General features: G+C 54.1%; 2 protein-coding genes across 3 annotated transcripts; both read right to left on the reverse strand.

The window, feature by feature from the left end:
* Positions 1-1299: 1299 nt before the first annotated feature.
* On the reverse strand, positions 1300-3540 carry LOC141998566 (protein S100-A16-like). 2 transcript variants are annotated; one of them, XM_074971436.1, is made up of 4 exons: positions 3408-3540; positions 3096-3245; positions 2563-2732; positions 1300-1940 (listed from the first exon to the last, which is right to left on the reverse strand). In XM_074971436.1, exons 2-4 carry the CDS (start codon positions 3136-3138, stop codon positions 1800-1802), a joined length of 354 nt encoding a protein of 117 aa, XP_074827537.1. In that variant the 5' UTR covers positions 3139-3245; positions 3408-3540; the 3' UTR covers positions 1300-1799. The 2 variants fall into 2 exon arrangements, with proteins under 2 accessions (XP_074827537.1, XP_074827538.1); XM_074971437.1 differs by having other exon boundaries at positions 3096-3168; positions 3408-3506.
* Positions 3541-9711: 6171 nt separating this feature from the next.
* Positions 9712-11419, reverse strand: LOC141998568 (protein S100-A16-like). The gene is made up of 3 exons (XM_074971438.1): positions 11377-11419; positions 10374-10543; positions 9712-9852 (listed from the first exon to the last, which is right to left on the reverse strand). Exons 1-3 carry the CDS (start codon positions 11417-11419, stop codon positions 9712-9714), a joined length of 354 nt encoding a protein of 117 aa, XP_074827539.1.
* Between the last annotated feature and the right edge of the window lie 11936 nt (positions 11420-23355).

The raw sequence follows: 23355 nt of genomic DNA on the forward strand, positions 1-23355 counted from the left end.
GGGGTGGAATGGCAGGAAAGGGAATCTCTCCGCTCCTTGCCACAAGCACAGAATGATCAACGTCTATTCTGGCTGAACATCAGTGACTTCTCTAGTCATGATGCTCAGGTGATTTTTTGGCCACTGATCTAATCTGCTGGTTCACATGATTTATTCACTGGAATCTAGCTCCCCTGCAGGCTGGAGAACTGTCCGGTTTGAATCCATGAGAGGGAGCTTTGTCGGCCACCCCAACAGGAGAGGGAAGCAGAGAGAGACAAGGAACCCCCTATTTAATTTTCCAGTGAGGGGCTGTGACAGGAGAGCACAGCATTAACACCTGGAAAGACAAAGAGAACTGACAAGGGGTCGGTGGATGGAACTGGGTGGGGGGTGGAAAGAACTGAGTATGGGTAGATTAATGGGGGGGTGAGGAATGGAGGAGAGAAGTCCCTCCATTGGGAGCTCAAAAAAAAGAGGGGGGGGCTCTGAGCAGGGAGGGAGGGATATTTTTCCACTGGGAGGGAGGGGGTATTCAGGCAGGAGGGTAGTTTTGTGAACTAGTTACATGCCAATTTAGTGACTGTTTGGAAATTTGAATTGAAATTGAAACATTAATACACACTTATTAATTCTCACTTATCCTTCAGCTCTGAGTAAACTTGCTTTCCAGGGGCCATAGGGACTGATCCATGTGCCAAAGGAGTGATGGATTCTCCTTTCTCCAGCTCCCAAAGCAAAGACTTGTGATATGGCCATTACCGGTGGGCAATCAGGAAAAGGCATTTCAAAAAGTATGCAGGATTTTTAAAGGGCGGGGGGGGGGGTGCCTGTCTGCATGACCCCTGGGCAGTGGCGTTCACAGTTGTGACCAGAGTGGTCCCTGTCGGGCATTGTGGGACAGCTGCTGGAGGACGGACATAGGTCACAGAGGGTCTACACTCCACTGCATCAATCTCAGTAGGTTGGGAAGGTCACGGAGCACGTGGGAAGGTCACAGAGTAGGTGTGGGTGGCAGACAGGTTGGGAAGGTCAGAGAGCGGGTGGAGACGGCAGAGCGGGTGGAGACGGCAGAGCGGGTGGAGACAGCAGGGCAGGGAGGATGGCAGGGCAGGTGCTGGGAGGGTGGCAGGGCGGCTGAGAAGGTCCCAGAACTTTTCATCAGAACTTGGCCTGTCCACAGCGTGACAATGATGTGCCCAGCCTGGGAGCGCCCCACTGCCCTCTGCTGGCTGTGTGCTGTCCTGCGTGTCCACGCATCGGAACTGACCCGTCCAGTCCGGGTTGCAGTAAGAAGAGAGGCGCGGCCGGAGCTCAGAGCGGGCTCTTTATTCAAGCCGTGTTACTGAGTGACAGCGGGGCGGTGGGTGGCGCGGGAGAACAAGCCGTAGGGGGTGCAGTGAGATCCCAGTGATGGGGCAGGGATCGGCGGGGGAGCCCAGCTGATGGAGAGCTGGGTTGTGTGCGGCTCCCATGCCAGGGCTGGAGGGGAGATGGGTGACATGGGGAGCACAAGCCAGGGCGGATTCGGGGTGTACAGGGTGACTCCCAGCAGTGGGGGAGATGGGGAGCAAAGGCCAAGGGGTGATCAGGACGGGATCCAGGTGTGGGGGACAGGGCCAGCTGCAGCAGCATGAGACGTGCAGGATGGGGACAGGGATGAGGGGTGGGCAGACAGATTAAGGTCGCTGGGTTAAGCAGGGGTTTGGTGTGGTGGGGGAGGTGCAGGTTTGCTTTGAGTGCTTCAGGCAAAGGGTTTGGGAGCATTTCCCGATGAGGCGCGTGCCTCAGTTTCCCCACCAGACACCGCTTCCCGGTCGCTACTCGTTATAAGTGGTGTGCCGGATCACGCGGCAAATCTCTACGATGAGATCCCAGTACTCGTCGAAGGAGATCTTCTGATCGTTGTTGGCATCCACCTTCTCAAACAGGTCCAGCGCTGCCTGCTGGTCCTCGGAGCTCTAAAATGCACCCGGGAGACAGCAAGTCACTGCTGGGGAACCATCGGGCACCTGGATCAGGAAGGGGCTTTGCTGCCCTTTGTGTGTCTGTGTGAGTGCGTGCACGCTGCTGCCCCCTGCTGCAGGGGGTCAGACTAGCAGGGCTCCCCACACACAGACGTACGTGAGGGTGTGTGAAGGAGAAGTGAGATACAAGTCAAGCTCGAGGCCCATTGGCAGAGCTGTGAGGGCTGTCGGGACCCACTGCTGGCATCGCGGGGGGTCTGTGGGTCAGGATTTAGTGGCACTGGCAGGGCTAGCTCCTGGGAGAGCAGGGGGATGTGGATCGGGACTGAGGGGTGCCAGCAGGGCACTGTGTGTGTGGGGAGCCAGGGCTAGGCTAATTGGGGTCTCTGAGTGGGGAGTGAGGGGCACCGGCAGAGTTGTGGGGGGAGCCCAGGGCTGGGAGAGCAGGGGGCTGTGGGTTGGTATTGAGGGGCCCCAGTGGAGTTGGCGGGGAGCCTAGGGCTGGGACAGAAGGGCGCTGGAGGGCAGGGTTGAGGGTCACAGACAGACCCCCCTTTGCTAGGAGCCAGTGGTTGATGTCTCCAGTTGCCTTGGGGGGCCAGTAGCCGGGTCTCACCGTGAGCTGATGGCTCAGCTCATTGCTGAGCAACGTCTGGAAAGCCGCCTGGTCCAGCTCCTTAGCTCCCTCAGAGCCCTCGGCGTATCTGTAGAAGCTGCCCACGATGGCATGGAGGCCCCGTTCCAGCTCAGAGCCCTCCCCCTCCATCTCGGCCAGCTTCCTCCCACCTCCAAAGCAAAGGCAGACGGTGTCACTGTGGGCCCACCAGCCCCAGAGACCTCAGCTAGGAGCCCATGTCCTGGGAAGGCTGGGGAATACCTGCTGCTGGGGACACCAGACCTACTGCAGTCTGGGAGGGGTGGATGGCGGTGTGTGTGGGGCTAGCGAGACAAATGGGGCCCAGCTCTGCTACGATGATAATTGTGGGGAAAGGGGGCGGGTGCCGAGAAAATGTTGCATTAAATTGAAGAGAGACCCTAGGACTTGGGCCATTATTATTGGCTGATGTGGTGAAGGCTCCACGCAGAACTTCAGCGAACCAGTTCCCCAGGGCCCAGAATGGTGAGATTCGTTAACGCCGCGTCTCTTACCGCTCCTCTCCCCGGACGGCTCCGGCTGCAAACTCTGCCCCATGGGCCCGCAGGGGAAAGTGCTCCTGGTTTGCTAGAGAGACGAGAATCGGGTGTGAGCCCCCTGACGACTGCTCGGCAAACCTGTGAGGCTCAGCCCGAGACTGTAGCCTTGAAAAGTAATAAGTTAGAAATGGACAGTATGCAAACTATGGCCATGGCTGTTAAATGGTTAAGACGACGCGCCGGGGGCTAGTAACAAGAACAGAAAAAGAGTTAAAAGAAACAAGAGAAAGAGCAGAGGCTGGGAAGCAGGCAATGCAGACATGATACCTTAAGGCAAGCACCCAAAACAGCCTACAAGGTTGGAAACAGCTGTAGAGAACCTGCGAAAGAGAGACCTGCCGCCCCCTGGTCTGAGTCTTGCTGGGAAACGACACTTTGGGCTCTTTTGTAGAGCCTAAACAATGGGGACAGAAAGGGAACGTGGTGGCCAGAGCAGAATTAAAAGCTGGAACACGGAATGATTGGAATGGGTGCTGCAATGGGGACATTGGGAATGACCCAAACCGGCCACCTAACAAGCCACGGGCAGGGGTCACCCGTAGGATAAGAGCCAGGTTCCTGTAAAACCTGAACCAAGACCTAGACCGAATGGGAGAAGTAAGTGCCCAGGAGGGAGAAGTAGCAAACAATACTGCCACTGGGTTGGTAAATCAGATGAAGTTAAAAATGGACCAGGCGACAGAGCACATGAGGAGGCAGGAGCTGTGATTTGATCGCAGGGGAGTGATAAAAAAGAACTTCCAAGCGAAAACCCGAGAGTGAGTGGGTTAACACCTGGGATTGCTGCATTGACGCCTGGAGGTGCCCAGAAACAGTTAACTGCAGCTGGCAAGGGCCCTCCTGCAATCCAGTTGGCAGGCATTCAAAAACAACAGACACTGGGGGAACAAACTCAAGTTTTTCAAGAGCAGGCGACAACCCCCACTCTCCGCTGAGAGCCAGGATCTAAACCAGGGGTGCGGGTTCCCGACGTGTTTCACCCCCGGAGCCTCATTCCTCGCTCACAGCTCATAATATAATCTTTATTCTCAAAGATTTTACCATACTGGTTAAGTTTTCCTTTATGTCCTCTCTCCGTTTGCTAAACTCACTGCTGCTGCCTGTACTTTAAGACAACGTGACAGAGTTCACTAATTTCCCTTGGTTCAGGTCTCCCTCCCTTCCTAGGTCGCTTCTCACCCCGTTCCCCCCGCCTCCCCTCACTTCTGCCCTCTCCTCCTTTTAAAAGTGAAAAGTTACAGTTATTACAGAACCCTCCCTTGCTGAAAAAGACGAAGCAGCTGAAAACAAAACAACAAACGAACAAAGAAAACAAGCTAAAAACTTTCTTTTTAATAAGAACATAAGAACAGCCATGCTGGGTCAGACCAAATGTACATCCAGCCCAGTATCCTGTCCTCTGACGGTGGCCAATGCCAGGTGCCCCAAAGGGAATGAACAGACAGGTTATCATCAAGTGATCCATCCCCTGTCATCCAATCCCAGCTTCTGGCAAACAGAGGCCACAGACACCTTTCCTGCCCATCCTGGCTAATAGACATTGATGGACCTATCCTCCATGAATCTACCTAGCTCCCTTTTGAACCTTGGCCTTCACAATCCCTCTGGCAAGGAGTTCCAGAGGTTGACAGTGTGTTGCATGAAAAAATACTTTCTTGTGTTTGTTTTAAACCTGCTACCTATTAATTTCATTTGGTGGCCCCTTGTTCTTGTATTATGAGAAGGGGTAAATAACACTTCCTTATTTACTTTCTCTATACCACTCATGACTTTATAGACCTCTATCATATCCCCCCCTTAGTCACTTCTTTTCCAAGCTGAAAAGTCCCAGTCTTATTAATCTCTCCTCATAGGGAAGCTGTTCCATACCCCTAATAATTTTTGTTGCCCTTTTCTGAACCTTTTCCAATTCCAAGATACCTTTTTTGAGATGGGGCGACCACATCTGCACGCCGTATTCAAGGTGTATAAGCCCAGGGAATTAATTATTTTAACCCATCAGGAATGCAGCAGCTGGAATTACTCCAAACTTTTGTGAAGACTGGGCTGCCGAGCAACAGAAATGCAGACCCTGCTTCTAATCCTAAACACGGACTGAGATTTGTAACTTGGCCTTGTCTTATTTCCGTGTGATAGCATTTTTAAAAACGATTGCAAGTTCGTTTTGCATGTCATATATGTTATCCTGTGTTGTATGTTGTTTGTGTCATGTGACTATTAATAAAAAAACGTGTTGCAACAAGTCAGTTTTATACTTTTTGTAACAGACGTGGTACCGCACTGTTTGGCATATAACTATTATCATACCTATTCATTTGTTTGCAAAGCGCAAAAAGGCCTGAGTGATAAATAGATGTGTATATATTTTTGCCTCAACAAGTCATGTAATTGCAAACAAAAAGAATGCTCTTTTTTATTAATCACAGCTTTTTTATTCAAAGGAAACCATGTAAGGGGAAACCTCAGCGTTGATGTAAAGGTAACAAGAGCAAAATGTCAATTTCGGGGGCGGGGGGTAATTTTATTAGGGCCATCAAACGCTTAACAAAATGAATCGCGATCAATCGCAGTTTTCATCGCACTGTTCAGCAATAATTGAATAGCATTCTGCTAAACATTCACGTGCTCCTTCATGCTTCGGCCACCATTCCAGAGGGCACGCTGCGGATGCTTGTTTAAAAAATGCCTTAATTTGTGGCTCAACTCCTTGGGGGAGAATTGTATGTCTCCTGCTCCATGGTTTTATCCGCATTCTGACGTATATATTTCATGTTCTAGCAGTCTCGGATGACGACCCAGCACATGTTGTTCAATTTAAGAACACTTTCATTGCAGATTTGACCAAACTCAAAGAAAGTACCCATGTAAGATTTGGAAAGGGGGAGGGATAGCTGAGTGGTTTGAGCATTGGCCTGCTAAACCAAGGGTTGTGAGTTCAATCCTTGAGGGGGCCATTTAGGGATGTGGGGCAAAAATTGGGACTTGGTCCTGCTTTGAGCAGGGGGTTGGACTAGATGACCTCCTGAGGTCCCTTCCAACCCTGATATTCTATGATTCTCTGAAAGCGAGCTACAGCACTAGGTTCAAGGATCTGAAGAGCCTTCCAAAATCTGAGAGGGACGAGGTGTGGAGCATGCTGTCAAGAGTCTTAAAAGAGTAACACTCCGATTAGAGAACTACAGAACCCAAATCCCCCAAAAAGAAAATCAACCCTCTGCTGGTGGCATCTGACTCAGATGATGAAAGTGAACATGCCTCGGTCCACTCTGCTTTGGATCGTTATCGAGCAGAACCCGTCATCAGCATGGACGCATGGCCTCCGGAATGGTGTTCGAAGCATGAAGGGGCACATGAATGTTTAGCATATCTGGCACATAAATACCTTGCAACGCCGGCTACAACAGTGCCATGTGAATACCTGTTCTCACTTTCAGGTGACATTGTAAATAAGAAGGGGGCAGCAGTATCTCCCGCAAATGTAAACAAACTTGTTTATCTTAGCGATTGGCTGAACGAGAAGTAGGACTGAGTGGACTTGTAGGCTCTAAAGTTTTTGAGTGCAGTTATGTAAAAAACAAATAATTCTACATTTGTAAGTTACACTTTCACGATAAAGAGATTGCACTACAGTACTTGTATTAGGTGAATTGAAAAATACTATTTCTTTTGTTTCTTTTTACAGTGCAAATATTTGTAATCAAAAGTAATATAAAGTGAGCACTTTACTCTTTGTATTCTGTGTTGTAATAGAAATCAATATATTTGAAAATGTAGAAAACATCCAAAAATATTTACAAGACGTTTAAATTGGTATTCTATTATTGTTTAACAGTGTGATTAAAACTGAGATTAATCATGATTCATTTTTTAAACCTAGTTAATTAGTTTTGAGTTAATTGCATGAGTTAACTGTGATTAATTGACAGCCCTTGTTTTTATAAACTTGTTTGCACCTTCAAATATAATGATAAGAATGTTATAGCAAAGATGTCAAAAGTATAACAATATATACTATGCCTGCTTATGCAAAATGTTAAAGTTAACCAAACAGTTGCTTTTACACTGTAGCCACATTTATCCTCATTTCAGTGATAAAGATTTAAAACCCCAGCCACAGGAACTCACTTTGCTGAGTAATATACATCTTTAAACACCAGTTAGACCTGGCCCAGCAAGTGGTTTCTAGCTGAAATATGGATACATTTGGCTACAGTGTAAAAGCCACTGTATGATTGCTGTAAACATCTCTGTGAAGTGATCTACTAGCCCCTTATCAGAACTGTGCCCAGGCCAAAGGGGCTGGGTAAGAGACTATTCCACAGTCTGGGATCTCTCCAAGTAGCAGACTCCAAAGTCGAGATGGAATGATGGGTTACATTTCGAGATGATCCGGATCTGAAGGCCTATTGGAAACAGGCTAATAGGAAAAATATATGTACGTAACAGAACATTCACTATTGTGACCAGCAGAGGGGAAACTCTCTAAGCCTGGAATTCCCGGCATTCAGGGCAGGCTGCTGGAGAAGCCGTACCCCTCTTACAATGCGTGTGACATCGCTAAACTGTTTCACCAAACGCAAGCAAAAATTAACCAACTCACTGCTGCAAACCACATAAAGGCAAAGGGGGAAGGAACTATTTGTACCGCTGATGGCAGTGCCATAGTGACGAGAAATTATGTGGACAAATCCCCCCTTAGCCCCAGTCCCAGTCTGGGGTCAATGACACGGCCTCCGAACAGACGCGTGTTCTTCAAAACGCTCGTGTTCAGTGTCTGGATACCAATATTAAATCCTGACATCGCAATGCCTGATAAATCGGTCACTATCCGTTCAGTAGGTTCTCTGGCAGGCAGCATCTGCAAGAAAACAGCTGGATCTACGTCAATTGCTGGTGTACCACGCAGCAGGGCAATCGCCGCTCCAGGGGTGTCAGTTTCGCCTGCGTGTCTGTCTGCCCTCTCTGTCTGCCGCGCCAGCCCTGCAGACAGCTGGCTCAGCAGACCTCCATCGACCTGCCCTGAACGGCCACACGCTCGGTTCAGTGGTGAAGGTGTCTGGCCAGGTTTATTGCCGACAGAGCACGGTACGAGTGGCCCGTACATGTACAGGGTCTCTAAGGCGTGTCGGCCCGTGACAATGGACCAGCTCGGTCAGCGGCGGGACTTTCCACTGCCCCCTATGCCAGGCAAAGATCCCCCTCCTCTGAATCTCTTTGGTCCCCAGATCCAAACAAGTGGCACAGCAGAACCCAAGTGATGTTGGTTAGTTACTCCCCTGTGCCTTGTACCCGTGGCCAGCCCCATCCATCGCCCTGGCCTCCTCTTTCCTTGGGGTCGTGTGCGCCTGTACCAGCTGTCAGGATTGTGCCTCTGCCCTAGCTTTGTGCTGGGCCTGTCCCAGCCTCTGGAGCGTGTGCCGACGAACACCCAGCACCTCGTACGGCTTAGGGGCGCCTGTGTTTTAGCAGCACTCATGAAACTGCTGCCAAGTTCCTGTACCGGATACTGAACTTGTAGGCACCTGCTTCGACACAGGGCCTGAGTTTGGTTCGCAGCACGGCCTCGGGTCTTACCCCAGGCCCTGCGCTCCAGGCTCTCTCCACGACGACAGCGTTGCCAGCAGGAGTTGCGTGCACCCTAGGAGCGCTTTGCTGGCACGACGCACCAGGCAAGTGCTTCTGGTGTAGACGCGGCCCCTCCCACTCTGACTCTGTCTGCTGCACCAATCTGCCCCATGCCCCGCCATATAACAGCCTGGCCAGCCCCTGGGTCCCTCCTGGGGCGGGCAGCCTCGATCCTGCTGCTGGGACCCAGAGGATGGCAGGGGGGAGGAGGCCAGGGCGGCTGAGAAGGTCCCAGAACTTTTCATCAGAACTTGGCCTGTCCACGTCCTCCCTGCAGTGTGACAATGATGTGCCCAGCCTGGGAGCGCCCCACTGCCCTCTGCTGGCTGTGCGCTGTCCTGCGCGTCCACGCATCGGAACCGACCCGTCGGATCTGGGCTGCAGTAAGAACAGAGGCATGGCCGGAGCTCAGAGCCGGCTCTTTATTCAAGCCATGTTACCGAGTGACAGCAGGGCGGTGGGTGGCGCTGGGAGAGCAGGCCGTAGGGGGTGGGGGAGAGATCCCAGCGACAGGGCAGGGATTGGTGTGGGAGCCCAGCTGATGGAGAGATGGGCGGGGTGCAGGTCCCGTGCCAGGGCTGGAGGGGGCGTTTAATGGCGAGGGATCCTGGCAGCAGGGGAGGTGGGTGACATGGGGAGCACAGGCCAGGGTGGATTCGGGGTGTACAGGATGAATCCCAGCAGTGGGGGAGATGGGCAGCATGGAGAGCAAAGGCCGAGGGGTGTTCAGGGTGGGATCCTGGCAGAGGGTGATGGGGGCAGCATGAGACGTGCAGAACAGGGGTGGGGGTGGGGGGATCCCAGCAGGCAGATAGATTAAGGGCACTGGGTTTACAAGCATGGGGGAGGTGCAGGTTTGCTTTGAGTCTTTAAGGCAAAGGATTTGGAGGCATTTCCCGATGAGGCGCGTGCCTCGGTTTCCCCACCAGCCACAGCTCCCCGGTCACTACTCGTTATAATCGCGGCGCCGGATCACTTGGCAAATCCAGGCGATGAGCTGCCAGTACTCGTCGAAGGAGATCTTCTGATCTTTGTTGGCATCTAACTTCTCAAAGGTGCGCATCACGGCTGCCTCAACCTCTGTGTTCTAAAACACACCGAAGAAACAGCGAGTCACCGCTCGGGGCAGCGTCCGGCACGTGGATCAGCAACGGGCTCTACTGCCGGGGTGGAAGCGATACCACCCCCTGCTGGAGAGGATCTGCCTGGCAGGGCTCCCCCCCCATACACGTGTGTGTATAAAGGAGAGGTGAGATACAAGCTCAAGGCCCATTGGCAGAGCTGGCATAGCAGGGGTCAGTGGATTAGGATTTAGTGGCATTAGCAGGGCTGTGGGGAGGGGAGCCAAGTCCTGGGCTAGCAGGGGTCTCTGGGTCAGGACTGAGGGGAACCAACAGAGCTTGGGGACAGGGTGGGGGGAGTCCAGGGCTGGGATAACAGGGGGATGCAGGTCGGGATTGAGGGGCACTGGCAGAGCTCGGGGGAGGCCCAAGGCTGGGATAGCAGGAGGCTGGAGGGCAGGGCTGAGGGGTATCAGCAGATCCCCTTTGCTAGCCGTCTGTGGCTGATGGCTCTGGTTGCCTTGGGGAGCCAGTAGCTGGGTCTCACCGTGAGCTGATGGCTCAGCTCGTTGCTGAGCAGGTTCTGGAAAGCCGCCTGGTCCAGCGCCTTCGCTCCAGGAGGGCCCTCGGCATATCTGTAGAAGCTGTCCACAATCACACAGAGGCCCCGTTCCAGCTCAGACCCCTCCCCAGCCGTCTCAGCTGGCTTCCTTCCACCTCCAAAGCAAAGGCAGACGGTGTCAGTGTGGGCCCACCAGCCGCAGTGACCTCAGCTAGGAGCCCATGTGCTGGGAGGCTGGGAGTATCTGCTGCTGGGGCCACCAGACCTGCTGTGGTCTGGGGGAGGGATGGATGGCTGCGGGAGGGGGGGCAGATAGATGGATGGGACCCAGCTCTGCTATGGTGATGGTTGAGCATCACCTTGTGATTAAAGGTCAGTGACTCTACGTGCTCTAACATCGACCTGCAAACTCACATTGTCTTGACATTTTCCCGCCTAGCTCCACATCTGAACCTTCATCTCCTTAGGCCTCAGTAACCCAGCTGTGAAATGGGGAAAACAGACCTCCCCTTGTCTAGTTAGATTGTAAACTCCTTGGGGCAGTGACTCGCTCTCTCTCCCTGTGTGTCTGGGCAGCGCCCGGCCCAACGGGGCCCTGATCTCAGCTGGGGCAGGGACTGTCTCGCCCTGTGTGTCGGTGTAGCCCCTGGCACAATGGGGCCCTGATCTTAGCTGGGCCAGGGACTGTCTCTCACTGTGTGTCTGGGCAGTGCCCAGCACAACGGGGCCCTGGTCTCAGTGGGGTCACCTACCTGTTTCTCTAATACAAATATAATAGCAAGTGGTAGGTGAGGGTGCCGGGTGCGTTGATGGGTTCTGGGTGAGTCTGACGGATTCAGGGAAGAAAGGGGGAGGGTGTCGAGAAAAAAATGCATTAAATTGAAGAGAGACCCTAGGATGTGAGCCATTGTTACTGGCTGATGTAGTGAAGGCTCCATGCAGGACCAGGGCCCAGAATGGTCAGGTTCGTTATTGCCGTGTCTCTTACCACTCCTCTCCCCAGATGGCTCCGGCTGCAAACTCTGCCCCATAGGCCCGCAGAGGAAAGTGCTTCTGGGTTGCTAGAGAGACCAGAATCATCAGTGAATGATGATTGCTCAGCAAAGAGCTCTCCGCTGCTCCCGACTCAGAGCGGGGATGGGACGGGAATAGGGTGACCAGATAGCAAATGTGAAAGATTGGGGCGGAGGTGGGGGGTATAGGGGTGTCCCCAAATAAGACAAAGCCCCAACTAACGGGACTGTCCCTATAAAATCGGGACATCTGGTCACCCTAGACGGGAAAGAGAAGTGCAGCGGGGCTGAATTTCAATGGGAGGGGATCGGTCACTGGTTAGACGGTACCAGATGGGCATCCTCTTCCCCGGCAAGTTACGACAGCCCAAGGCTGGAGCCCCCTTCAAATCCCATTTGCACCCCAACGCAGGTGCATGGGATGGCTAGACAAGGTGCATCATAGCCGCCCTTCCAGCCCAGGCCCTAGCCTGCATCCAAAGGACTGCCCTGTGCCCCCGAAATGCTCAAAGGGCTGGTAAAATAGGCTCTGTCTCTTCCCACTGTCATCAAACAGCCTGGGGTCCTAGTGGCTGGGGTCCCAGTTGGGCTGGGAAATGTAAAGCCGAACAGGCTGCTCACTCACCTGGGGTGGGGGCTGCTGCTCCCAGGGATCGGGAAACCCCGAGATCCGAGCAAGCCGCAAACGGAGGCCGGGTGTGGGACAGGGCGCTGGGGGCTATTTCTGGGCCGGTGCCTCATCTGGGACGAGACAGCTGGTCATGGAGTGGCAGGTGGCAGAGTGACGGGGACTGGGCTGGTGGGGAGGGATATGGGCACTGACACAGGAACAGAGACCGAGGCCTGCTCTGACAGAGCTAAAGCTGCGGGACGGGGGGCTGGTCCAAACCCTGCCCTCCCAGCAGGGTCCGTGATCAGTGTACAGTAGGAATAGAGCTGGGGAATCGAGGGAAGCCTACTGGGACACCAGCGTAGCCAGAGGGATGCCTTAATCACAACAGAGCCTCTGGGGGTATGTCTACACTGCACTGTAAACCCAGATCTAGTCTGTCGGACCCGGCCTTGAGCATCCATGCTGCATTGTAAACCCAGATCTGGTCTATGGGACCCAGCCTTGAGCATCCACACTGCATTGTAAACCCAGATCTGGTCTATGGGACCCAGCCTTGAGCATCCACACTGCATTGTAAACCCAGATCTGGTCTGTGGGACCCAGCCTTGAGCAGCCACACTGCATTGTAAACCCAGATCTGGTCTGTGGGACCCAGCCTTGAGCAGCCACACTGCATTGTAAACCCAGATCTGGTCTGTGGGACCCAGCCTTGAGCATCCACACTGCATTGTAAACCCAGATCTGGTCTGTGGGACCCAGCCTTGAGCAGCCACACTGCACTGTAAACCCAGATCTGGTCTATGGGACCCAGCCTTGAGCATCCACACTGCATTGTAAACCCAGATCTGGTCTATGGGACCCAGCCTTGAGCATCCACACTGCATTGTAAACCCAGATCTGGTCTGTGGGACCCAGCCTTGAGCATCCACACCGCATTGTAAACCCAGATCTGGCCTTTGGGACCCAGCCTTGAGCAGCCACACCGCATTGTAAACCCAGATCTAGTCTGTGGGACCCAGCCTTGAGCATCCACACTGCATTGTAAACCCAGATCTAGTCTGTGGGACCCAGCCTTGTGGACATGGTGTTTCCAAGCCCACGCTTTAGCGTCCCCACTGCATTGTAAACTGGCTCTGGTCTGTGGGACCTGAACTTGAGCGTCCACACTGCATTGTAAACCCAGATCTGGTCTGTAGGCCCTGGCCTTGTGGACATGGTGTTTCCAAGCTTGTGCTTGCAGTGTAAACCTGGGCTGACAACTGCTAGCCCATCCGTACTGCACCACACAGACCTTCTGACTCCTGTCTGTGGCTTGAACTGTGTCCACACTGCAAAAATGACAGGGGCTCGGGCACCCGTGAACAAAGAACGTTGGCCACGCTGACAGGCCAGGGGACTTTATCCTGGGAAGCAGTGACAGATAATTGTGGCAGATAACAAGCTGGACATGAGCTCCCAGGGTGATGCTGTGACCAGAAGAGCTAATGTGATCCTGGGATGTATAAACAGGGGGATCTCGAGCCAGGAGGTTATTTTACCTCTGGATTTTGCCCTGCTGCGACCGTGGCTGGGATTCTGTCCTGGTGCCCGCGGTTCCAGAAGGATGCTGATAAATTGCAGAGGGCTCAGAGAAGGGCCACGAGAATGATAAAAAGATTAGAAAACCTGCCTTATAGTGATAGACTCCAGGAGCTCAAACTATTTAGCTTAACAAAGAGAAGGTGAAGGAGTGAGTTGATCACAGTCTGTCAGTACCTACATGGGGAACAAATATTTAACAATGGGCTCTTAAATTGAGCTCACCTGAGCTTCATTAATGGCCCCTCTGTGGGTCCTGAGAGAGGGCAGCTGATCCCAGAGGGGAACATGGAGAGGAAGCTGTGGCAGGGGCTGCAGAGAGCAGGAGATTCTTGACCAAGAAGTTGGGCCGGAAGCATGGAGCCAGAGGATGGAGCAGCAGGGGAGTTTGGTCAGGGAACATGGAGCCAGAGGGCAGAGCAGCAGGGGGGTTGGGCCGGGAACACGGAGCCAGAGGGCAGAGTAGCGGTGGGGGGGGGGGAGGTTGGGCAGGGAACATGGAGCCAGAGGGCAGAGCAGCAGGGGGGATGGGCCAGGAAGATGGAGCCAGAGGGCGGAGCAGCATGGGGGTTGGGTTGGGAACATGGAGCCAGAGGGCGGAGCAGCAGGGGGGTTGGGCCAGAGGGCGGAGCAGCAGAGGGGTTGGGCCGGGAACATGGAGCCAGAGGGCAGAGCAGCGGGGAGGTTGTGCCAGGAACACAGAGCCAGAGGGCGGAGCAGCAGGGGGGATGGGCCAGGAAGATGGAGCCAGAGGGCAGAGCACCAGGGGGTTGGGGTGGGTGTTGGATCATATTAAAGAAGTTCTGTATTAAAATCACAAATGAGTTTGATTCCCCATAGTTTAAATTCCAGGGTATTACTAATTAAGAGGTCTCTTGGGTTTTGGTACTGTTTCTCTCCCTCTATGTGTGAAACTTGCAAGCTGCTAATTGTGTTAGTACATTCTAAGACAGAGTCTGTTCTCAAAGCAATTCACAGAGACTCAAAGCAATACTCTAACAACAGAAACAGCACCCAGAGACTCCCCGCCCTTTTGTTGTATTAACAATTGTGATTAAAATAGAGATAGAGGATGTATGTGGACGGATGCTTGGTGTGGATAACAACTGAATGATCAGGGAGGTGCCAGCCTAAGAATCCAGTGTCCATCGGCTGAAGAAGGCGTCAAGTGGAAATAACCAGAGGACCCCCGGAGGGCAGACTGGAATCCACCCAACAGCCTCAAGAATGGGAGAACCAAAGAACAAGATAACTTCTTGGAGCCGTCAGGAATGTGCTATCTGCTGATTGATTCAGCAACAGCATGATGAAGCAATTCCCATAGACTGGCATAGGAAGAAATTCCTATAAAAATAGACTCTTAAAAAGTGAGAACTTTGGGGTCTGATTCTGCAAACCAACTTCCAGGAGCATCAGATGAGCATCTGACAAGGCCCTGCTCCCTCCTCATGTCCAGGCCACCTGGCCAGTGGCTTGGCATGAGCAACTCTAAGGCTGGTAACTATGATGACAACCTTGCAGAACCTCTGTGTGTGTGTGTGTGTGTGTGTGAATGTGTGAATAAATATGAGATTGAATGGAATGTTATAGCTATAACTAACTGCTTACTATGATAACAACCTTGCAGAACCTGTGTGTGTGTGTGTGTGTGTTTGTATGAATGAATGAGTGAATAAAGATGAGATTGAATGGAATGTTACAGCTGTAACTAACTGCTTACTATGATTCTTTCTGTATTCACAATAAATGTGGTATTTTGCCTTTTTCCCTTTAATAAGATCCTGCTGGTTTTTAATTTATTGGTACAACATGGGAACACGGAGCCAGAGGGTGGAGCACTAGGGGAGCAGCATAGGGCTTGCCTGCTGCCTCTCAAAGCCAGAGACTAGTTGGCCCTGGGAGAGAGCTGGATCCTGTCCTGGAGAAGAAAGGGCACCAGGTAGAAAGACGGGGGTGTTCTCTGCTGGGAAGAGCCGGCCAATCCACTTGGGTACTAGTATAGACCAAATGCATCAGTGTGTATCTGGTGTTTAAACATCATGAAAACGAAGGGGATGCTGCATGCACTGTGCTCACTCATCTGCATCCCGACGGACTGCAACGGCCAACGTTCGCCCTGTGTCTCCCCCTCTCACGAAATAACCCATCACACGAGACAGACGCCGTGTGGAGCGCAAATGAGGAACTCGAACAGCGACAGTGTGAATTTCAAAGCAAGTCATGGTTGTGTGTGATGACGGGAGATCAAAGACTCTAAATGCAGTCCTCTCTCTCAGCCCTCAGAGAAAGACTCCACACGGGTAGGGACCCTGTCGGCTTGTTTTCCGTGAGAAGAAGCTGTAAGTACGGACACAGGTTCCAATTCTTCATCTCTGGGCTGTTTGGATTCCAGAGGGCCGAATAACTGAACGAAAAGACGGAGAGCCCCCGCGTTCCTCTGGGGAGCCCTGAGAGGGTTTGAGAAAGTGCCCGAGGACGACATCTCTGCTACCATTTGGATTTATAGACCGTGACTCACCTCTACATATATTTTTACTTGCTTTAACCGCTCAGTGACTCTCATTCCTTTTACTTGGCTAATAAACCTTGAGTTAGTTATGCTACTGGGTACTAGCGTTGTCTTTGGTGTGAGATCTGAGATGCAAATCGAGCTGGGTGAGTGAGTGGTCTCTTGGGACTGGGAGTAACCTGGAATATTTTGTGATTTTCAGTGTAAGCAACCGTTGATCACACAGTCCAGCTTGCCCGGGTGGGAGGATAGCCTGGCGTGTCGAAGGAGGCTGTCTGCGACGCCCTTGTAAGACAATTGTCGTACTTTGGGAGTTCACCTTCGGCACTGGGTTGGTGAAATTGAATCACAGAACGTACCACCAGTGTGGGGTCTCTGCCCTGCTTTTGACAGTCTGCCCTGAGGTTGACACTCAAGGTCGTGAGGCACTCCAGAGAGTGGGAAAATCTGTGCTCCCAGCCGAGTGCATCTGTGCTGTAAATAAAAAGGGTTTCATTTATCAGACTGCAAGCAGCTGCCGTCTCTACCTTGGCGGCACTTATTCTGAGTCTGGAATAACTGAACCAGACACCTTGGCGGCCAGGTGTCTGGTTTTCGACTGGAAAGTCCAGGTGAAAAGGGGACCTGATGGTGTCCGGTCAGAGCTACTGACCAGACACCCAAAGTCCAGTTACTGCGGGTGGGGGAGGCGGGGAGGCACCTGCACCAGCCCCTTCTCAGCCGGGGCTGCTTCTTACCTGCCTTGGCCGGCTGCAACTCCCAGCCCCGGCTCCACAGGCAAGTCCCTCCTGACCCAGGGGGTGGGGAGGGGAGGGAGGAGAGGGGAAAAGCAGTGAGTGAAGGGGGAGAGGGGAAGAGGAGCAAATGGGGGCGGAGACTTGGGGAGAAGAAGCGGGGCAGGGGCGGGGCCTATAGGGGATGAGGTGGGGCAGGGGTGAGGGCTCGGGGAGGGAAGAGGCGGGGCAGGAGAGGTTCTGGCACTCCTGCTGGAATGTCCGGTTTTTAAATATTACATAGTTGGCAACCCTACTTCCGTGCCCCTCTGGCCCTGAATACATTCGCCCTCCCCTCCTACCAGCGGGCCAGGGAGTCCTTCGCCCAGCGCCCCCGGCGGGTCCCGAAGCAGTCTGGACTAAGGCAGGCTGGTGGGCATGTGGGCCGAGTCCCTGGCAGAGTCTGGGCCCCATGCAGGGGGCAGAGACTGCAGGGGGCGTCAGACACTTTCTCAGCTGAGCACCCCTGGCCCGGCACACTCGGGTTCGGGGCTCCAGGAGAGTCAGAGCAGGAGCGATGGGGGAAAACAATGGCCCAATTTGTCATTTAATAACAGGAGCCATTTCACCATGTGCTCCGGGCGGTAGCTTTGGACTCCGGTCCCCCAGCCACTGCAGCTGCCCCAGGTGCCCTCGCGGCCTCGTCTCTTCCAGGCTACCGGCCTAGCTGCGCATCTGGGATTCCTGCCGCACGGAGACGCAGCTTTGATGGCTCCCATCATCGCTTTGGCAGGGGTGGTCCCAGCCCTCCCTGCCCCCCCCCGCCCCGGCTCCATGTGTCCCATCCCCCCACCTCTGTCCTACTCATGTTCTCTCCCCCCCCCCACCCCCAGCTTCTCTGGATCAGTGCTTGGGTCATAAACTATTTATAGAGGAGGTGGTGTCCAAACTTCCCCTCTGTCTCTGGTTACAGCTGAGTCACTAACCCCTGTTACTGCCCGGGGTTTCTCTGCTAAGCCCCTTGCCTTGCCTGGCAGGGGTGTCTCTTTAAACAACAAGTGCATCGAGTTAAAGCCGTTCTCAGAGCTGGTCGCTCTCATCTCTGGGGCCACCGTGTGGACATCTCTGGCTCCTGCTTCACTGGGAACAAAACCGTTGCCCACCCTATCATTGCTCTAGTGTGGGTGTTTGCTGCTGGGCCCCTGCTCCTCTCTGCCCAGGGTCTAAGCAGGACCTCACCACCCATCCCATTTTAACAACACGGGAAGAGCAGAGGTGACTTAAACCCTGCGCCTGCCCTGGCTCTGCACGGATGCAGGTGACAGTAACACCTAGGGGCTGGTCCATAGGTTTTAAGGCCAGATGGGACCGTTTGATCAAAGGCCCAGGCTGGGACTGTCAGAGCCGTCCAGTGGAGTTGGGCGCACAACTCCCAGGAAATTTCAGCTCCCTTGGGTCTCTTTGAGGCCCCAGCCGCACGCTGTAATTGCTGTGTTGTGAAAGTAGATGCCCGGGAGGATGTTCAGTCACTTACCCTGGGGCCCAGCTCCAGGGGGGCGGCCTGGATGTCTCTGCTTCGGCCAGAGGTTTAATACCACGTAGCCCTCTTCATTCTCCATTGGCCAAGCGCGTCCCTGGTTTGATTTCCCAGCAGGTGATCAGAGGTGGGGAAAGGAGCCGCCCCATTAACTGGCCGTCAGACTTGGTCTGTGCAGCTCAGGGCTCCCACGAGCATTGACCGTTCTTCAAGGGAAACCACACAGGAAATGCAGGTACCAAGCACATGTACCAAGCACTCCTAAATCGTTTCCACAGGGATGTGCTTGGGTACCGATCCCGCTCTTCCCAGCTCAGCCCCCAGAAGCAGTGCATTCTGGGAAACTCAGCAAAACCCACCAGGGCACTGAGGGGCAGCAGTGGGAGGGGATGTATGGACACGTATAAATCATTGGCCACAGGGTGTTCTGTGTCCCCAGCTGTGCTGATCTGCAGAGGATGTGGGTCTGTTACAGCCCCATGTACAGGCCCTGGCTCTTTGGTTCATGCTGTAGAGAAGCTCACGCTTTAAGCTCTGAAGCTGCCTGGTTCAGTTCCTGCTGGTGCTTGTTATGCTCACACGCAAGTGTTTCCAATCCTTTAATCATCCTCCTGGCTCCTCTCTGACCCCTCTCCAATTTATCAACATCCTTCCTGGCTTGTGGGCACCAGAACTGGACCCAAAATCCCAGCAGCGGTCGCACCAGTGCCAAATCCAGAGGTAAAATAACCTCCTGGCTCCTTCTCCAGATTCCCCTGTTTATACATCCCAGGATCTCATTGGCTCTGTTTGGCCGCAGTTCGTCTGATCATCCACCATGACCCCCAAAGTACTCGGTCCTACAGCACTCGTGAGCTTTGTGCTCAGCATGTCCTGTAGCCCATGTGAGGCAGAGTGCTGGTATGCGTGTTAGTGGCATGCTGGGGCAGGTCTCAAAGAGGGCAGAGTTAAGGCTGTTTTGTGGGGTGGGGATTTTCCCTCTAAGTGTTTATACATCAGTGACCTACAATCCGGCAGGTAAATGGAGAGGTTTTCGGAATCAGTGCAGGCAGTTCGACACTAGGAAGGACTGCAGCCAGCCAGAGAGCTCGCTGGAAATTGATTGTCACCACTTCAGCAAATACACAAGCATGAGCCTGACCCACGGGCTCTCACAGGAAATTGCCTTTGGTCAAGAAATCGTGTAACATCAGGAGGGTTGTTCACACCATCAGCAGCCTCTCATGCTGCGGGCTAGCTCAGATCAGCACTTCCTGTCGGTGCTAGGGGCTGCCATTTGCTGCTCTCACCTCCCACTCCCCGGGCTCTGCCTGTGTCCCAAAGACCAGCCTCACCCACTAGTGAGATGGGCCAGGCTGCAGGGAATGGACGTGGGGAGGGGCGAAGGGTAACGACAGGAAGATGCCAAACCAGTGTTGTGTAGCATGAAAGGGCAGGTCATTAAACCCAAGCTGGTAACAGCAGAGCAAAGGGCGGTGATGGGAGCTGGCCCAGCCAAGTGGGGTTTGAAGAGGGATCTGGAGGCTGATTGAGAGGCTCCTTAAGCCCTGGGAGAGAGAGGCCAATCCAGACACTGGGGGCTGCATGAACAAAACCCTGTAGGCCCAAGGGGGAGAAGATGAAGGACCAAGGAGGGACGAGGTGGTGGAGTGGGGTAAGGAGGGACCTTCCCCTGGGGACAGGTTATCCTAGAACTGTGGGGTGACTTGCTCCTTCCTCTGGTGCTGGCCAGAGTCACAGACAGGAGAGCGGGTAGAGGGACCCCCGGACTGGCAATCCCTGGGATCTGGTAAGTTCAGCCCAAGAACTGGAACGGGGGCAGAGCTAGGGATGGAGATGTGGGCAGGGGCAGGGCCGTGCAGCTCCATCCAGTGAGGATGAGCAGCGTGATCCGCTCCTACCTTGAACCTTGTAGAGTCAGTTACCCAATGGGCGGAGAGGCTGATGGATTTACAAAGATAAACTGAACATACAGAGAGAGAGAGAGAGAGAGAGAGACTGGCCTTGGGGTTACAGCACCGGGCTGGGACCCAGCAGATGTGGGCTCAGCTCCCAGCGCTGCCCCAGACTCCCCGGGCGACCGTGGGAAAGTGACAGCCGTCGAGCGCAAACTTTGCACGTGTGCACGAGGGATCTCCTCTGGCTAGAGAACGTGCGTGGGAAACGCGCAGTGGAAAGCGGCCTCTCTGGAGCAGACGGAGTTGATCATGGGACGCCGTCTGTTAGCAGCTTAACGAGGGGGTCACCACGAGGCGTGTCTGGCTCTCGGGCTGCCTGCCGGGCTGCGCGTCTTTACTTCCTATGTGGTGTCCCGCTCACAGGCAGACGCTGCAGGCTGGGCCTGAATCCAGCTAATCACCGTGTTATATTCGCAGCTGAGAGCGAGGAAGCTGATTTCATCACAGACAGCTGCTGTGTGGAGACTTTGATTCTTCTGGCACCAAGCAGGGACAAGGGAGGTGAGGCTGGGCTCTGAGCACAGGGCATCCGACCATGTAAAGAGGCAGGATCTGGACTGGCCCTAGACCAAATGACGCGCCAGGGAGAAGCACCCGCGGTGCCCCGCCCCTCCATTTGTTAAACTTTTGATTATCTTGTTTTTTTTATTGCATTTGTAGCCCGTTTCACGACTTTCATGAGCGATTTGCATGCATGAGATCCGTGGCGGATTAGCCACTAGGCCCCCCGGGGTCCGTGGCAAGGGGCTCTGGAAAACTGGGGGTCCCTGGAGGGCTGGCCGCCGGCCGGGCAGCATGGGGGAAGCCCCCTCGCCCCGACTCCGCTCTCCGACAGCAGTGCCAAGCAGGATGGGCTGGGGAATCCCCCCCCGTGGCTCCCAACCCCGTCCCCGGCAGAAGCCATGGGACGGTGGAAGCCCCCCGACACCCCTCTCCAGCAGAAGCACTGGGCAGAAGGGACAAAAGAAGCCCCAGTGCCCCGACCCTGGTCCCCCACAGAAGCGTGAGGGGTGGCGGGGGAAGCCCCAGCACCCGGACCCCCGCTGTGGCTTTGGGACTGGAGGGGCTCTCACTCCCCCCCCCCCCGCGCCCAGGGGCTGCGGCACGGGGACAGAGCTTCTCTGGTCTTGGGGCGACAGTTGGGGGGGGGCAGAAAGGAGCAAAAGGCTTTGCGTGGCTGCAGTGGGGGGGACTCTAGAGGGGGACGGGGTGGGCCCCAGGGAAGGGGCAGAAAGGGGTGGGGCTGTGGGCGGGGCCACAGGCAGAAGGGGGTGGAATGGGGTGGGGCCATGGGGCCACAGGTGGAAAGGGTGGGCCACTTGCTCTGGCCCAGGGCCCCGGGAAACCTTAATCCGCCTCCGCATGAGATTCTTAGTGGTGCAGCACAGAACTCACAGCTGGGGGCGGGCCTGGGGATGGCGACTTCAAGCGTCTTTGAATCCTCGTGGACTGTGGGCTCCTCTCGGGATTGCAGGGGCCCCAGCATGATTTAGACAGCCCGGAGGGCCTCAGCGAGTCTAATTTATCTCAACCTCCCGAAGCTGCCCTGTAGGCAGCGGGGCTGTTTGGGATCTCAGCCCTGGCGCTGGGCTGTGTGGCTCCACCCCTGACTCTCGCCTGCTGCCCCACGGCTTGCAAGGGGCCCTTGGAAGACCTGCCTTCCTCAGCTCCCGGATCTGGGGAATTCTCCCTGGGCTGGAGCCACAATAAGGATTAGTGTGGATGGGGGAATAGTTCAGTCCCCAGAAGCAGTGCATTCTGGGAAACTCAGAACACCCCCCCCCCCCCAGCATTGAGGGGCAGCAGTGGGAGGGGACGTATGGCCCTGTATAAATCACTGGCCACGGCGTGTTCCGTGTCCCCAGTTCCACAGTTCTGATCTGCAGAGGATGTGGGTCTGTTACAGCCCCCCGTACAGCCCCTGGCTCTCTTGTTCACACTGTGGAGAAGCTCATGCTTTTAGCTCTGAGGCTGCCTGGCTCAGTTCCTGCTGGTGCTTGTCACATGCGCCTGCCTGTGTTTTCCAGTCCTTTAGTCATCCTGGATTGTGGGTACCAGAACTGGACACAGGATCCCGGCAGCAGTCACAGCAGTGCCAAATCCAGAGGCAAAATAACCTCCCGGCTCCTACTCGAGATTCCCGTTTATACATCCCAGGATCACATTTACCCTTTTGGCCACAGTGTCACACTGGGAGCTTGTGTTCAGCTGATCATCTACCACGACCCCCAACCTTTCTGTCCTACCACGCTCACGGGCTTTGTGCTCAGCATGTCCTGTAGTATGTGTGAGGGCAGAGTGCTGGTATGCGTGTTAGTGGCGCTGGGGCAGGGCTCAAAGAGGGCAGAGTTAAGGTTGTTTTGCGGGGTGGGGATTTTCCTTCATCAGTGACCTATGATTGTTTGCTAGAATAGCTGTGTAAGCAGAGTCAGGATGAGCTCCACCCTGACATCGGATGGTGAGGTGTGGCGAGTTGCGGAAAAGAACTTCAGGGGCTGGTCTCATTTGCATAGGCAGATCCACCCCGCCTAGAATGAGGCCATAGCTGCCCAAATGGTCACTTTGGCTGCTGTGGGATCCCCTGTGTCTCTGTTATTGGGGCAGGAAGAATAAATTGTTATTACCCTGATTATGGGAATCAAGGACAGTGGAACTGCACTTGGCCTTTTGTTATGACGGAGGGACTCGCCATCAACTAAGGAGCACTCGCTAGGCAAGGGACATGGGTTCCAAAACTCTTTGAATTGAGAGAGGCTGGGAATAGGTATTAATACTTGGTGGCATGGGCCCCTCTGGTGAGGGCATTACATGCTAATTGCACTTCCTCCTCTCTCCACTGTGAAATATCAGAGCTAGTTTTGATTCCATTAGGAGTCTAGTTACAGGCTGCTGAGCTGAATTCACTTTGGGCTAATGGTGCACCAGCACTGAGGCTCCCTTACTACAAGCTGAAATCACAAAAAAGCTAAACTTACTAAGAGCTGAAATCACTGAGTGTTGTGTTAAGTAGTGGGGGAGCCTGAAGATATATTGTGGAGCAGTTTGC

Source organism: Natator depressus, chromosome 14, assembly GCF_965152275.1.
Source record: "Natator depressus isolate rNatDep1 chromosome 14, rNatDep2.hap1, whole genome shotgun sequence".
NCBI classification, from domain to species: Eukaryota; Metazoa; Chordata; order Testudines; family Cheloniidae; genus Natator; species Natator depressus.